This window comes from Rhincodon typus, chromosome 33, assembly GCF_021869965.1.
Source record: "Rhincodon typus isolate 14 chromosome 33, sRhiTyp1.1, whole genome shotgun sequence".
NCBI classification, from domain to species: Eukaryota; Metazoa; Chordata; class Chondrichthyes; order Orectolobiformes; family Rhincodontidae; genus Rhincodon; species Rhincodon typus.
Window position 1 is genome coordinate 886,111 of NC_063364.1, and position 16,912 is coordinate 903,022.

Below are 16,912 nucleotides of genomic sequence, written 5' to 3' on the forward strand. Positions count from 1 at the left end.
AATCTTTTATATTTAGTTGGATGATTTAGCACAACAACAAAACTAAGCAAAAAATCTCATGCACAATTCACATTTTAAAACTTGTCAAATCTCATGATTAAAAGCAAAATGCTATTTCATACTTCAAACCATCGTGCAGCAATGCAAACAAGATTATTTAAAAAAAATAGTCATAACCTGTTCATGTTTCTTGCTGATTCCACCCTTCCTACATCATTATCATCCATCACAGGATCGCAAACTTTAACACTTGACGCCTTTCTACTGTCGCCATCCATTTCCTATTTCCCATTTGCTATTGTATTTGATTTGTGTACCTGTTTTGGTTGTGGTTCCAGACCAGAGCAATCACTTCCACTTTTGCTGTTTCTTTTTTGTAATCTTTTCTTCTGACCCTGCTAGATGTTTATCTTATGGAGTCACAAGCATGGAAACAGACCCTTCAATTCAACTAGTCAATGTTAACCATAATTCCAAACTAAACTAGTCCCACCTGTTTGTGCTTGTATCTTTCCAAGCATTTCTTAACCAAATACTTACCTAAATATATTTTAAATGTTATAACTGTAGCTGCATCCTTAATCGTGTGCCTTCTTTCATTTCTGCACTCTCAGGTACTCTGCATCCCTAATTCCATATCCCAGACCTTCTGTGCTTTTTGACCTTCCTGCTGTCCCCAGACCCCCCAGGTGATGCAGCCTCAGCCACCAATGCTGAATGTCCATTAGTTGCAACTTCTGAATCAGCATATATCCCTCATCCTACCTTTTCAGATGTGCAAGGAATACTGATTGTTTGAGTTTTGCAAGGTATTAATCTGGAGGGTGGATTATGGGCATTAGGGAAGTCCCATTTGCTGTACAAGTGCCACATTGATCTCTGAATAAGCAGTCTGCAAGAAACATTGCAGTCGAATGCGTAACATCTGTTGGCTATACCTCATTAGAGCATAGGGTACTTCAAAAAGTCCAGGCATGCTATACAATTTTGAGACTATATCAAAGTCAATGTCTTTCACAGCAATGTTCAAGTACTATACAAAGTGTTAGCAGAAGGAATTTTTAAAATGATATGGAGTGTGTTGAACAGTTTGTAAGATGTCTTTGCTTCAGTCGGATAGGTGAAGGTCTCGAGCAGGCGTTGCCCAATCTGCGGGAGCTAGTACTCACCAACAACAACTTACAGGAGCTGGTAAGTTGCACATATTTTTGAAATGTGATTAACACAAATGTTGTCAACAACACTCAATCTCCCCTGTTCTCAATTACTCTGCCTTGTCCTTGACAATCTCCTGTTTTTTGCTGCATTTGAAATGTCTGCTCAGATAATAGAGCATTCCACTGCTGGTCTGTCAGGCATGCTTGATGATAGCGCTCCCATTAGAAGGCTGTTGGTTCAAGTCCCACTCCAGAGACTTGAACAAATAATATTGGCTGTATAATTCTGAGGAAGTGGTTTGGTGTCAGTTGTGCAATATTTTGGATGCGATGTTAAACGGGGCCTCCCGTTCTTGCCGTTAAAGATCTGTTTGAAGTAGGGCAGAGGCTTTCTCCCTGGTTGCCAGTCATAACTTGTTCCCCAAACACAAATCCGGATGCTCATCATTACATTGCTATCTGTGGAAGCTTACTGTGAACAAATTGGTTTTACGAAACTACAGCAGTGACTCACATGTAAAGTGTTTCTTTGAAATGTCAAAAATTATTAAATATCTTGTGTAAATGTATAATTTTTTCTGTTCTCTTAAACGTGAATTAAAATTTTCTATTATTTTTGCATCCATTATTGATTGGGAAAATTCCTATGATGGTTGTCTCATTGGAAAATTTGAACAGACCAGATATCCAATGGGATTTTTATGAAAAGAAGTGCAAAATCACCAGAGAGCACCAGTGTGACTTGCCACACCCAATCTTCAGTATCATAAATATCTTAAATATTTTCTTCCTGATTTGAGCGGTGTTTTCTCTTCATGTAGGTCTGTGAACTCAACTGGCAATTAGTTGCAACAAATATCTGTTCAACATGTCTGACAGTAACTTCCGGGAGATACTGCTTTGTCAATATTTAAAATGGAAAAGTTCTGGACAACTATTATATAATGCGACCTGTGTATAACTTTTCGATCTAACTCTTAACTGTAGTCCTGTGACAATGGTTATAAACAACATGAAAAAAACTATATATTTTCAAACAACATCTTTCATTTATTCATTTAATTTAGGCATTTAAAAGACAAAGTTCTTTTTAGGCTCTTTAACCTGTGTAGAAAGCCCAGACCTTGCCTTGGTATTCTCAGTACTTGGTAACCAAATGTCATTGTATTCTAGGACAGTTTGTTAAATGGTGGCCCTAGGGACACAATGCAGATTTACAGTATTATTCATCATTCAACAGAATTCCAACTTTGGGACCATGGAATTCCATCTTTGTAATTCTTTTTCCAGCCTTTGCAGAAATATCTTTGAAATATGTTGGCCGTAAACCTTTAAGAATGCAACATCATATAATGTCTTCTAGAAATGACTTGCTGTTGGCTATGACAGCAGGAGGCGTGCACGCGCAGTGTGCGGCTTTTAACTATCAGTGTGAGTGTTGGAAGTGGTACTGGCGCAGAAGCTGCTGAGTGAGAGGAAAGTTTGAGCACAGTATATAAACATCACAAAAACACGAACAGTTTTGAGGTGACACGCACCCAGAACATGAAGTGGGTGAGCCAAGCCTGGGCAAGGCTGATGCTGACTTCCATAGAATGCAGTTCACAACACGTGCAAAAATCCCGACTATATAGCTTTTGTTTTTCCCTTTTCTCCCTGCTGCTGGCACCTGCTTTAACATCAAGTAGTTTGCCCTGTGGACCAAGACAATGACTTCAGTCTTTGCGTTATTTATTCAGAGGAAATTTCTGTCCATCCAGTACTGGATGTTGAACAAGTGATTGAGAGAGGTAATGGTGAGGGACAGCTGGGTGTTATCACTTTCCACATATATAATGGTATATTTGTCATGCATTATAACTGTAAGGTCTAAATTAACTATGCAATTTAACAATATATGGAACTGGAATTTGCTCTTAGGTCTAAGCTGAGTTGGAAGATGAATCAAATTCGGAGTGTTAGATTGTACCCTGGAGTTTCCTCCATTAATAGGATTGGGAAGTTTTAAATCTGAAAATAACCCCATTACTGGCACCCATTTTGCTAATGTTAGGTTGCTCCCAAGTATCTTCAAATCATGTCTACTCCAACATGTAAAATAAATAATAAATCTGGTTAAACAATCAGCCAAGAAAAGCACCAAACCTACACCTTTTCAATTATGAAAATTTATATTTCAATTTCTTGAACAACAGTTCATGTACTAGATATACAGATAGAAATAGGTCATGTTCTAGTACATGCAATACTAGCCACGTTAAACATTGAAAGGCTGAGTTCACTTTGGTAGTTTGACACAATGCAGCAATTTTGCCAGTGATAAAAAGTAGTCAAAGGAAAAACTAATATTTCTCACCACTTAAACTCCATTAATTCCACCCGTTTGAAATGGCCTAGAAGCATTTCCATTCATTACAGATAACTGTAAAGTGCTATAATTACATGATTCCATATCACGAAATATTTTCCTGCCATTTTGTCTTTAGCCACTGTTAACGTAGAGATTTACCAGTATGATATGGAACTAAACTTTAGGAGAGCAGGTTCCGTAGATCAAGTTTGTACTTTCGATTAAAGAAGATTAAAGTGAGATCTAATTGAGATGTTGCAGATGATTAAAGGATTAATTATGACCAGAGAAATTATTTCCTTAGTTGAAGAGTCCTGGTGAAGAGGACATAACCTTTAAAATTAGAGCCAGGAAGTTTGAGGTGTGATGTCAGGAAGCTCTTTACACGGGATGGGAATCTGGAATCCTCCCGCAAAAGATTGGAAGTCACTTGAGAGTTTCCACTGTGAGACTGATATATTTTTGCTGCAAAAGACAATTGGGAGACATGGAACCATGTTAAGTAATTGAAGTTTAGATGAAGATCAACATAGTCTAATTCAATGGAGGAAGTTCTTCATGCTGATTTTTTTTTTTTGATCTATTTTTCTTATCAACCTGTTCATAGATGTTAGTACACACCTTTGGAGCAAATTGAGCTTCAACCCTGGCCTCTCGGTGCAGGAGTAAGGACACTACCACTGTGCTACGAGTGCCCTAAAATACAATCCCCATTATCTCAGTCACCTGTATCACATATAGATATTTTCTAATGAACCTGTTCAACTGAGACATATAAGGCTTGAACTCAGGCTTCCTAGCTCCGAAACAAAAACAGAAGTTGTTGGAAAAGCTCAGCAGGTCTGGCAGCATCCGTGAAGAAAAAAAATCAGAGTTAATGTCTTGGTTCCAGTGACGCTTCCTCAGAACTGATGGTAGCTGGGAAAATATGGTTTCTATGCAGAAGATAGGGAGGGGGAGGGGTTAGGGAGTAAATGATAGGTGAGGATAGAGCCCAAAGAGAGATAAGAGCAATAGGACAGACAAAGGAGTTGATAATGATCTGACCTGGAGAGTGAATAGTTGTGAAAGGGGACTGTTAGTGACTAACAATAGGTAGTGTGTAATGGCAGGCTATATGATAACAAGGCCGGATGTGTGGGGTAAGGGGCTAGGACATGGGAGAATTTAGGCCCTAAAATTATTGAACTCAATATTGAGAGGGCTGCAGGGTCCCCAGGCAGAAAATGAGGTGTTGTACTTCCAGCTCACATTGAGCTGGAACACTGCAGCAAGCCTGAGAAAGAGATGTTCGCCAGGGAACAGGGTGGTGTATTAAAGCGGCAGGCAACTGGAAGTTCAGAGTCTTTTTTGCGAGTAGAATGTAGATGTTATGCGAAACGGTCATCCAGTCTACGCTTCGTTTCCCCAATGTAGAGGAGACCGCATTGTCCTAGCTCAGAGTTAGGGGTACTGTCACTGTGCCACAAGAACCCTACATTTTTATTTAACTTATTTTTTCTAACCAACCTGTTCAGAGATGTTATTACACACCTCTGGAGCAGGTGGGATTTGAACCGGAGTGTCTCGATCCAGGGGTAAGGATGCTACCACATCACCACAAGAGGGTCTTTTTTGTTCACGTTTATACCTGTTTTGCTAATCAGCCTGTTCAGGGATGTTATTACACACCTCTGGAGTAGGTGGGACTTGACCCTGGGTGTCTTGATCTGGAGGTAAGGACACTGCCATTGTGCCATAAGAGGGCTCGCTCTTTATGCTGATTAGCCTCCTGTCCTTATGAGCAACAGCTGGTCGAAGTAACATCGGTTTTTCAGTTGTGCAGTATAAGCTCCAAACTTAACTCACGCTACGATCCGTTTGGGAACTTTATCAATGTTTAATCTCAACTTCCATCTATCCCTACAGGGTGATCTAGATACGCTTTCAACCATCAAATCTCTTACGTTCCTGAGGTGAGTTTGCTTGCTGCTGTTTATATACGCAAATGATATGTGGATATTTTGATTGGCATAATCTCTATGGGAATGTGGTTGAGGCTTGATACCATAGCAGCTGTGTGAGCCAGCATTCTATCACAGGTTTTCTCTCTCGATCTGTTTTAATGGTGATTCCTGCGTATAATTATTTTTAAGCTTTTTGCTGAGGCTGTGTCTGAATTAGCCTCTGAGTTTGTTAATATACTTGCTATTTGCCACCATACAACAGCTGTCTTGCAGGACATAGCTGGTTTTGATGGGAACATATACACTGGAATCGCACCACATTATGTCTTTCTGGCTTTCTCTCAGTCTCTTCCCTAATCAAATATCCATTTTGCTCTTTAAGTGTATCTTGTTCAGTTGTGTTTCAGAACAGTGTATTTGTTGTATCATTTTATAAAGATTGAAGTGACTGAAAAGTTAAAAACCCTATATAATGAAACATGTCATCACCTTACATTGGTTAGAATTGTCAAACCTGCTGCCATTGGCTGTAATGAATACAAAGAAAAAATTTCTTGCACCAAGAAGAAAATATCCCAAAGTTACCAGGAACCCCATAACTTTATTAACAGAGTTGTGCCAGTTCCCTAATTTAACCATGGAAGGTCAGACTGGTCCTGAAATTCTGAGATTGACAAATGCTACGATGCCAGTAGATGGTAATGTTATACTATGCACACTTCGGATCACAGTTCTTTCCACCTGAGTCCTTTGCATAACTTATTTTAGGATGAACAAACAAGCATGAACAAAACCTGCTTGGTTCACTTTGGCCTACAGAATTCTATTAACCTGATGTAAGCCATGTGCTCGTTACGCTGATATCTGGATAGTAATACTTCGATAGCGAGCATTATGTCTTCCATATTTTCTTAAGCTTCTTTATTGAATCGTGTCCAGTGAACATCTGTCGTTTCTGTACATCTTCCTTTTTACTGTAACTTTCTACAACAACCCATTACAAAGCTGTTAATTTATGCCCTGTTATAGATGGATTATCTCACAAGCAAAGGCTAAACAGTTTGGGAATTTACTCTCAAGAATTTAGAAGAATGAGAGGTGATCTCATTGAAATATGTAAGATTCTTACAGGACTTGACAGGGCGGCATGGTGGCTCAGTGGTTAGCACTGCTGCCTCACAGCAGCAGGGACCTGGGTTCAGTTCCAGCCTCGGGCAACTTTCCCACATTGTATTCCATCTGCCACTTCTTTGCCCACTCTCCTAGCCTGTCCAGGTTCTTCTGCAGCCTCCTCACTTCCTCAACACGACCTGTCCCTCCATCTTTTTTGTGTCATTTGCAAATTTGGCAACAATTCCCTCAGTTCCTTTATCCTAGTGATTAATGTATGACATGAATAGTTGTGGTCCCAACACAGATCCCTTTGGAATGTACTTGCTAGTTTTAACTTTGCCTTCTTGCCAGTCAGCCAATCCTCTATCCATCTTTGACCCTTATTTAGCAGCCTCCTGTGTGGCAACTTGTTAAAGGCCTTCCAGAAATCCAAATAGATCAAGTCCACTGGCTCTCCTTTGTCCAACTTGCCCGTTACATCCTCAAAAAATTTAACAGGTTGGTCAGACATGACCTCCTTTTGATGATACCATGTTGACTCAAATCTTATTTTACCATGCACTTGCAAGTACTGTATTATCTCATCCTTAATGAGAATCCTTAAAAAAAGGAGCTTCTATATACAAGTTAAAAAGCAAAGATTTAACAAAGCAAGCTTTGGTCCTATATATATTGTAAACTGATATTTTGCATCAGTACTTACTGTAGCAGATACAGATCAATATGATACAAGAGTTTAAATAATGAGAATGGTTAATTTACAGCATCCTGAGGAACCCGGTAACGAGTAAGAAGCATTATCGTCTATATGTGATCCATAAAGTTCCACAGGTCAGAGTCCTGGATTTCCAGAAAGTGAAACTGAAGGTATGATTTAGACCAACTGCAGCAACACATTTTGGTCGCACTGTTTGCTGCTACAAATCTTTGCTTCTGTGGAATATTCTGTTTGATTTTTTTTTAGGGGAGAAGCTTGTTTGTAGTTGCCTTTGTACACTTCTTGAAGAGTGCAGTGATGGCTGCTCTGAAAATTAAAGTTGGAAAAAAGAATTGCTACTGAATCAAAATTTCCTTGAGATTTTCCCTTATTCTCTAGACTAGAATTACAAAATGAAAATCCATTATATCCCACTCTTCTCTCACTCCCCATTATCTTGCCTAGTCTATTCCCATTCTCTTCTTAGATCTTTTAATAACCCACCCAGTCTAATTCTACTTCTGAGTATTCTTCCCTTTAAACATTTTCTGTTTCTTATTGTAAAGGATTTAATTCAGCAGCAGTTTATTTTGGTGTACTCTACATTTTGATGATGTGTGTAACAGAATTCTTTTGCAATTTCCCTTTAACTTTTTTTATTAAATCTTAAATTTCACCCTTATTGCAACTTCGGTGACAAGTGAAATCCATTAATTCCTGTTTTTTTGTCAGAACTGTTCGTACTCTTGCTTGTTTCCAGTCTGCCCTTGTGATAAGAGAACCTGTGCTGCTCCATTTCTTCCATGTCTTCATAATAATGAGGCACCAGATATTGTAAACATTCTACCTGTAATATTTTCAAATTCACCCTCAGCCCCATGATTTGCTCTGCCGTTTGGTACAAAACCAGCAATTCTGGCTTTGTCTACCTGCCCTACCATATTTAGTAACCCATGTATCTGCACACAAAACCTCCTCCTTATTTATATAATTTTATGTTCACCTGTCTTATTAAGCCAACCTGATTGGAAGTAAAATGACCTAATTATACCATTATATGGCCCAGTGATTTTCAGCCTTTTACACGTGTTTGATCTGCTTCAACATTATTAGCTTTGTGCACAATGTAATGATTTTGATTTATTATTGTCACATGTACCAAGGTACAGTGAAAAGTATTTTGCATGCTATATAGATAGATTGTACCATACAAAGTGCATCACAGTAGTAAAATAGAATGCAGTGTCACTGCCACAGAGAAGGTGCAGAGAGTGAACGATCAGAATTAACATTTGAGATGTTCGTTCAAGAGTCTATTTACAGGGGGGAAGAAGCTGTTCTTGAATCTTGAATCTGTATACAAACTTCTTTATTTTTCGCCCGATGGAAGAGGGCGGAAGAAATTATAACCGGGGCAGGAGGGGTCTTTGACTGTGTAGCATTTCATAAGGATTGGAAGAAAATGTGCATAGATCATGTCCAAAATGATGCAATCATATGACAGGCGTTTTGCGTTGTATGGTGATCTAACTTAGGACATATCTTCCCTTGTTCATAGCTCTGTAGGTGTAAACATGGGAGAGAGAGATCCTTTCATACGTGGTGTAGCAGCTGGTTTTAAATTTGACTGGCCATTCAGCCCTAACCCTTGTCCCAAACCCTTAATGTTGATGAAATAGAACAGCACAGTGCTTGTGCTGAAGTAGGGAAAAGGAATTCTTTTTCAGGTTGGCAACACATGCAGTTGCACAGGGAACAGTGCAGGGACTGCAGCTGTTTATAATATACAATAATAACTTGGAACAAGAAAGTGAATATAGTGTAGCCAAATTTGCAGATATCAGGAAAGTAGGTGGAAGGTTAAGTGGGATTAAAGAGCAGAAGTATTCTCCAATGAGGGATACAAGCAATTTACAGAGAGACATTGATGGGTTATGTAAGTGTGCAAAAAGTTGACAAATGGTTGTAATGTCAGAAGATGAGAAATTGTTCATTTTGGAAGGGAAAACATAAGAACTAATATTATTAAAATGGAGAAAAGCTGCAGCAAGCTGCAACACAAAGGAACTTGGGCATACTTATGCACAACACAGAAAGCTAGTGTACAGGTGGAACAGGTAATCAGGGAGGCTAATGGAATATTGGCCCATTTTTCAAAGGGGTTGGAATCTAAGAGTAGGGAAGTCTTATTTCAACTGTACGAAGTGTTGGTGAGACCTCATCCAGAGTACTGTGAATGTTTCGGTCCCCTTATTTAAAGAAAGATATCATTTTATTGGAGGCAGTTCAGAGAAAGTTCATTAGGATGATCCCCAGTATGTAGGGATTGTTTTAAAAGCAAAAAAATTAAAAAGGTTAGGACTCTACTCATTGGAGTTTGGAAGAATAAGAGGTTTAAAGTTTTTGAGAAGATTTGTAGGCTGAGGTTGTAGACTTGCTTGCTGAGTCGGTGTGTTTGATTGCAGACATTTCATCACCCTGCTAGGTAACATCATCAGTGTGCCTCCAGTGAATTATGGGTGTTCTGTCCCACTTGTTGTTCACATGCCTCGGTATGCTGGGGTGGTTAGTATCACTTCGAGTTCTGTTTTTAGGTGGTTTGTATGTCAGGTCCAGTTCAGTGTGTTTGTTGATGGAGTTCCGGTTGGAATGCCAGGCCTCTAGGAATTCTTATGGTCTAATTCCCTGGCATATCTCTGTTTGGCTTGTGCTATTAAGGATGTTTTCCCAGTCGAATTTGTGTCCTCCTTTGTCAGTGTTTATTGAGACCAGTGAGAATTGGTCGTCTCTCTTGGTGGCCAATTGGTGTTCATGTATCCTTATTGTCAATTTTCTTCCAGTTTGGCCTATGTAATGTTTCTGACAGTCCCTGTATGGTATTTTGTCTATTACATTAGTTTTATTGGTTGTGGGTACGAGATCCTTTACATTTGTCAGTAGCTGTTGCACGGTGATTGTTGGTTTGTGGGTTACCCTGATACTTAGGGGTCTGAGTAGTGTTATGGTCATCTCTGATGTGTGGTAGGGTGGCTAGTATGTCTCGCCGTGTTGTGTTGTCCTGTTGTGGTCTGTTGTGGAGGTAACAGCAGATTGTGCTTTTTGGGTCTCCGTTCCTTTTAAAAACTCTGTACGAGTGCTCCTGTTCTGCTTTGCACAATTCCAGGTTGCTGCAGTGTATTGTGACCTATTTGAATAATGCCCTGATTCAGCTCCGTTTATGGGTGTTGTGGCAGCTGCTGGTGTAACTAATTATCTGGTCCGTACGTGTGGTCTTTCTGTACATGCTAGTCTGGAGTTCCCCATTGTTCTTACATTCTACTTTTGTCTAGGAAGAGTAGTCAGTTATTGCTGTCTTCTTTTGTGAATTTTATTATGGTGAGGATGTTGTTTATGTGTCAGTGGGATTCTTCTAGTCTTGTGCGTTTGATAATCATGAAGGTGTCATCTACATACCAGACCCAGAGTTTAGGTTGTATAGTGGGGAGCGCTGTCTGTCCTAACCTTTGCATTACTGCTTCTGCCATCAGTCCTGATATCGGGAATCCCATTGGTATTCTGTTGATTTGTTTGAATATACAATCATTGAAGGTGAAATGGGTTATGAAGTGGTCACAACTGTAGTCTACAACCTCAAGAATAAGAGGAGATCTCATTGAAACATTGATTTGACAGGGTAGATGCTGGAAGATGCTCCCCTTATGGGAGAGTGTAGGTCCAGAGGGCATGGTCTCAGAATAAAGGGGTGCCAATTTAAGGCTAAAGTGAGGAGGAATCCCTTCTGGGAGTTGTGAATCGTTGGAAATCCTTGTCATAGAGAGTTGTGGGGATAGAGTCCTTGTATCTAAAGAACAATACAGCACAGGAACAGGGTCTTTGGCCCTCCAAGCCTGCGTCGAAACATTTTGCCCTTCCGTACTAAAACTGTCTTCACTTACACGATCCATATCCCTCTAATCCCTTTCTAGTTGTGTATTTGTCCAGATGTTTCTTGAATGCTGCTATTGTATCCGCATCCACCACCACCATCTCTGGCAGTGCGTTCTAGGCACTCACCATCCTTTGTGTGAAAACCTTGCCCTTCACATCTATTTTAAACTTCTCCCCTTGCATCTTGAACTTGTGTCCCCCAGTAATTGACTGCTCCACCTTGGGGAAAAAGCCTCATACTTTTCATTCTATCCATGCCATTCACAATCTTATAAATTTCTATCAGGTCGCCCCTCACCCTCCTGCCATCCAGTGAAAACAAACCCAGTCTATCCAACTTTTTTTCAGAGCTAAAATACCAGGCAACATCCTGGTAAACCTTTTCTGTACCCTCTCCAAAGCATCCACATCCTTCTGGTAGTGTGGTGACCACAACTGTATGCAATATTCCAAGTGTGGCCGAACTAAAGTTCTATAAAGCTGCAGCATAACTTATCTATCCTTATACTCAGTGCCCCTTCCAATGAAGGCAAGCATGCCATAGGCCTTTTTACTACCTTATCTACCTGCGCTGCCACCTTCAGTGATCTGTGCGCCTGCACACCCAGATCTCTCTGCATATCAGTACTCCTAAGGGTTCTGCCATTCACTGTATAATTTCCACCTGTACATGACCTTCCAAAATGCATCCCCTCACATTTGTCTGGATTAAACTCCATCTGCCATTTTTCTGCCCATGCCTCCAACTGATCTGTATCCTGCTATGTCCTCTGACAATCCTCCTCACTATCCACAACTCCCCCCATCTGTTTCATCCGCATGCTTACTAATTAGACCAACTACGTTTTCCTCCAAATCATTTATGTAGGCCATGGACAGCAGAGGTCCCACCACTGATCCCTGTGGAACACTACTAGTCACAACCCTCCATTCCGAAAGGCATCCATCCACTGCTATCCTCTGTCTCCTATGACTAAGCCAGTTCTGTATCCATCTTTCCAGCTCACCCCTGATACCATGTGACTTCACCTTTTGCATCAGTCTGCCATGAGGGACCTTGTCAAAGGCTTTACTGAAGTCCATGTAGACAACATCAACCACTTTGCCCTCATCAATCATCTTCATCACCTCCTCAAAAAAACTCAACCAAGGTAATGAGGCATGACCTCCCCTGCACAAAGTCATGCTGTCTATCAATAATAAGTCCATTCTCTTCTAAAGGTGTATTGATCTTGTCCCTGAGAATCTTTTTCCACTAATTTCCTGACCACCAACATGAGATTCATAGGCCTGTAATTTCCTAGATTATCCCTGCTACCCTTCTTAAACAGTGGGACAACATTGGCTATTCTGCAGTCCTCTGGACCTTACCTGTGGCCAAACAGGATACAAAGATGTCTGTTAGTGCTCCAGCAATTTGATTCCTTGCCTATCAATATTCTGGGATAGATCTCATCAGGACCCGGGGACTTATCTACCTTAATACTTTTTAAGCCACACAGCACCTCTTCCTTTTTAAAAGCAACTTGGTTTAGAAATTCGACACTCCCTTCCCTGAGATCCACTAATTCCTTCTCTTTGGTGATAGCTGACACACAGTATTTGTTTAGGACCTCACCTACCTCTTCTGGCTCCACTCGTAGATTCACTTCTTTGTCCTTAAGTGAGTCAACTATTTCCCTGGTTACCCGCTTGTTTTTATATATGTATAAAAAGCCTCAGAATTCTCCTTAATCCTGTTTGCTAACAACTTTTCGTGACCCCTTTTAGCCCTTCTAATTCCTTGCTTAATTTCTTTCCTATTTTCCTTATATACTTCAAGGGCTTTGTCAGTTCCCATCCTCCTAGACATTACATATGCTTCCTTTTACTTTTTGACCAAGGTCATAACATTCCTGGTCATACATACCCTTCATTTTCGCAGGAACCTGTTGCTCCTGAACTCTTATCAACTGTCATTTGAAATGCTCCCATGTCTGATGTGGATTTACTCTCCAGCAGCTGCCTACAATCAAAATTCTCCATTAACCCTTTCCCTGGTTGGACTGTTTACATGCTATATCAAGAAACCCTCCTGAATGGTCCTTACAAATTCTGCCCCATCTAAGCTCCAAGCACGAAGTGAATCCCAGTCAATACAGGGGAAGTTAAAATCGTCCACCACAACAACCCTGCTGTTTTACATCTTTCCAAAATCTGTCCACATATTCTGTCCTCTATCTCCTGCTGGCTGTTGAGTGGCCTATAGTATACTCCTGGCTTTGTGAGAGATTTTTGATCGGTAGGGGAATCAGACTTCAGGAAAGGACAGGACGTTGGACGTGAGGAATATTGGATCAGCCGTGATCCTACTGAATGGTGGGCCAGCCTTGATGGGCCAAATAACCTACTCCTGTTCCTATTTCTTATGATCTTCTGATCAGTACCCCTATTGCTGATTGTTGCTGGAGTTCATGTTGTTGGTGAGTTGTTGATGCATAATCTTCTCTACAGTTATAACATTGAAGGACTGTTTTCCATCGCAGAACTATTGACCTGAGTTTCTTACTCTGCTGGAACTTGGGAAATAGTACACTGGAATTGGCTGTGTTCTTTACTTGGTAATACTCCCAGGCTGATGTTGCAATTTTAAATTATTTGTTATTGTTACCTGCTCGGATCTTAAGATGTGGTTCAATTTTACCATAAAATTGCATGCTATAATTTTGGGATTTTGACTGGAGAGTTTTTCCTGACTATTTTGTTTTTGTTAGTGGTTTAGATTGAAAGACCTACTGTGGCCAGTTGTACCATTTTATGCTATGTTCGCTGACTTTAATTAACTGGACTCATGATGTTACTTCCAGTGTTCAGTCTAAGCATTAAGATATTGAAGCTGTTGCCCTGCTTCTACCTCATTCCTAGAAATTAACAAAAACACATTAAGTAAATAAATCAGTATCCTAATTAATAGTTTTTGGAATAAAGTGGATACTAAATTTTTTTAAGCTTGACAGCAGGAACCTGCATTTGTGCTGTGTCTTTAATAAAACATTACAAGATGTTTCAGACAGGATAATAAGACACTTTATATTATGCTGACTTTAAAATCTGCTCTCTATCTTGAATTAAATGTGCTAGATCTTTGACATCTGAATTCTTCCTGTGAAGATTTGCTGTATTTTGATTTTACCCACTCCCCTGTTTTTTCCCATAGCCTTGCTTTTTTGAGTTCAACCGGTGCTTGCAATTGTTGCCCCTGTTGAAGCTATCAATGTTTTTAGGGCAGATGGATGTTCAGTTTTTCCCCAATGTGAGCTGCAACATGTTGATCTTTCTGATGACTGAGCAAAGATTTCTTTGAAATTGTTCCCACCTTGGTAAATAGGTGCAAGCGATGGGCATTTCTGGGATTCCAACCTGATCCTGTTGCCTTGTCTGGTCCCTAAAGTAAAGTATAGTGTAGATTATGTCATTGTATTCCTCGAACTATGGGCAGATGCTACTTGACTGGAAAGAGTCGACTGTAACTGGATGTGATGTATTGCCACAGGAACGTCAGGAAGCGGATCGAATGTTCAAAGGCAAACGTGGGGCGCAACTTGCAAAGGAAATTACCAAGAAAACAAAGACGTAAGATACAGATACTAAATTTGACTTGATGTCTTGCCTCAGAAACATGAGTTGGGGTTTATTGTTAGGTAAAAATCAACCTGATAAAGAAAAGGCTCTTTTTTTAATGTGGGAAGGGAAAGGTCAGACTTTACAAATTGCTGGTTTCTTGATCACTGCTAAAATGGTGCCTTTCTAGCACGATGTTGTTTCTGAGGGAAGCTATTTCAAGTAATGCTCCATACAGGGAGCACTATAAAATGTATCAGTTTATGAAAAGATCAGATACTGCACTGGTTTTTGAACTTTGTGGCTTTAAAGGTCCAGAGAAGATTTTAGGGGATTCCTAAATGACTGGCTGTGTATTTTGTTTTGAAGTTTCACACCAGGTGCAGGATTGTCAGGAGAGAAGAAAAAGACTGGTCCTTCTGCACCTGAAGTAGAAGCAATTAAGGTAAGTTGTGTGTGGATTTGATGGGTAACGTGTAAAGGATAAAGCAGGAAATTTGAAATGAAGGGACTGAAGAGAACATGGACAATCATGGGCTAGGCGGTGGGGAGCTGACCTTGGACAGTGCAGAAGACTTAAAACATAAGCAAGAATTTTTACTGATTTTGGAAAACAAATGAGATAAAAGGGGAGATAGCATTAAAGCCAGTGCTCAAGTAATACTGACTTCGATTGAGCTTGATGGAAAGTTTTTGCGTGAAGTGATCAGAGAAAGAGGAGTGAGGTGTGATACTATGTCTTCAGAAGGTGTTTTTGTCCTTTTATTGTATGAAGAAAGATTGAGACAGAGGTGCCAAATGGTCTGCTCAAAGCCAATGAAATAAACTGTTATGTTTAAAATAAAAAAAAAAGTTAGAGTCTAGACTATCTTCTTAATATATTTTTGAGCGGGCTATCCTGTGGTCCGTAGTAAAGATCTATTCTGCCATTCAATTAGATTATAGCTGACTTAATTTGCTCCAACTCATTGACATTTTTAACCAGCAAAAATCTACCAGGAAGATCTGGTGAGACATGAATAAGGCAGAATAATATTTGGTGAATCTAGTAGACACTTTGCACATCCTTCTTCCAATATGTTCATTAGTCAGATACCTGCTTGATTCAGAGTTAGGCAATTACTGGACTAAATAATACGAACTGTACAACTAGCATTGAAGCTGTTAATAGGTGAGAGGACAAGTGTGCAAACACAATTGGATAGAGCCAAAATCTCTGCTGGAGCTTGTGGTCAGTTAAGTGGAACTGTGATGTTAGTCTTGGAAGACACTGAATTTCTGTAATACAGATTCTTTATATGTCACTGGCGGTTAAAAGAAGTCTCTATGCAGAATTGTTGGAGCAGGGATGGCTTTGGCACAGAGTGGCATAGGGAGATGCTAACCTTTTCAGTCCAAAGGTAATTGACCCATGGAAAATTCAATGTTATTGGGAGAGTTTGGGACAGTGGCTCTAGTTGGGGTTTGGTACAGGATGAGGGGAAAGTTTGAAACTGTGGCATTAAATGGAGAAGGATTCAGGGTGACGAGCAGAATGTGAGGCATTTGGGGAGCATCTGTCTGGGAAAGGAGGTGGTTAGGATTACTTGACAGCAAAGGTTTTAAGATAGTTTGGCGCAACTCATCCATGCCAACCAGGTTTCCTAAACTGAACTAGTCCCATTTTCCTATGTTTGGTTCATATTCCTCTAAACCCTTCCTGTCCAAATGTCTTATAAATGTTGTAATTGTACCCACCTCTACCACTTCCTCTGGCAGCTTGTTCCATATGTGTGGAAAAACTTGCCCCTCAGGTACCTTTTTATATCTTTTCCCTCTCATCTTAAGTCTACGCCCTCTAGTTTTGGATTTCCCTACCCTGGAGAACAGACTTGGCTGTTCGGAGATAGCAAGAACTGCAGATGCTGGAGTCCAAGTCAATACAGTGTGGAGCTGGAGAAACACAGCAGGTCAGACAGCATCAGAGGAACAGGAATGGTGACATGAGATAGTAGGAACTGCAGATGCTGGAGAATCCGAGACAACAAGGTGCAGGGCTGGATGAACACAGCAGGCCAAGCAGCATCATAGGAGCACCTATGATGCTGCTTGGCTGTGTTCATCCAGCTCTGCACCTTGTTGT

At 40.2% G+C, this 16,912-nt stretch overlaps 1 protein-coding gene across 1 annotated transcript in view; it reads left to right on the forward strand.

The window, feature by feature from the left end:
- The first annotated feature begins 1,071 nt into the window (after window positions 1-1,071).
- Window positions 1,072-16,912, forward strand: part of snrpa1 (small nuclear ribonucleoprotein polypeptide A') — a 24,928-nt gene continuing 9,087 nt past the window's right edge. Inside the window, exons 1-5 of the mRNA XM_020516774.2 lie at window positions 1,072-1,191; window positions 5,416-5,462; window positions 7,331-7,433; window positions 14,723-14,802; window positions 15,160-15,235. Of these exons, the coding sequence (XP_020372363.2) occupies window positions 1,072-1,191; window positions 5,416-5,462; window positions 7,331-7,433; window positions 14,723-14,802; window positions 15,160-15,235 (426 nt within the window). The remainder of the gene's footprint in view (window positions 1,192-5,415; window positions 5,463-7,330; window positions 7,434-14,722; window positions 14,803-15,159; window positions 15,236-16,912) is intronic.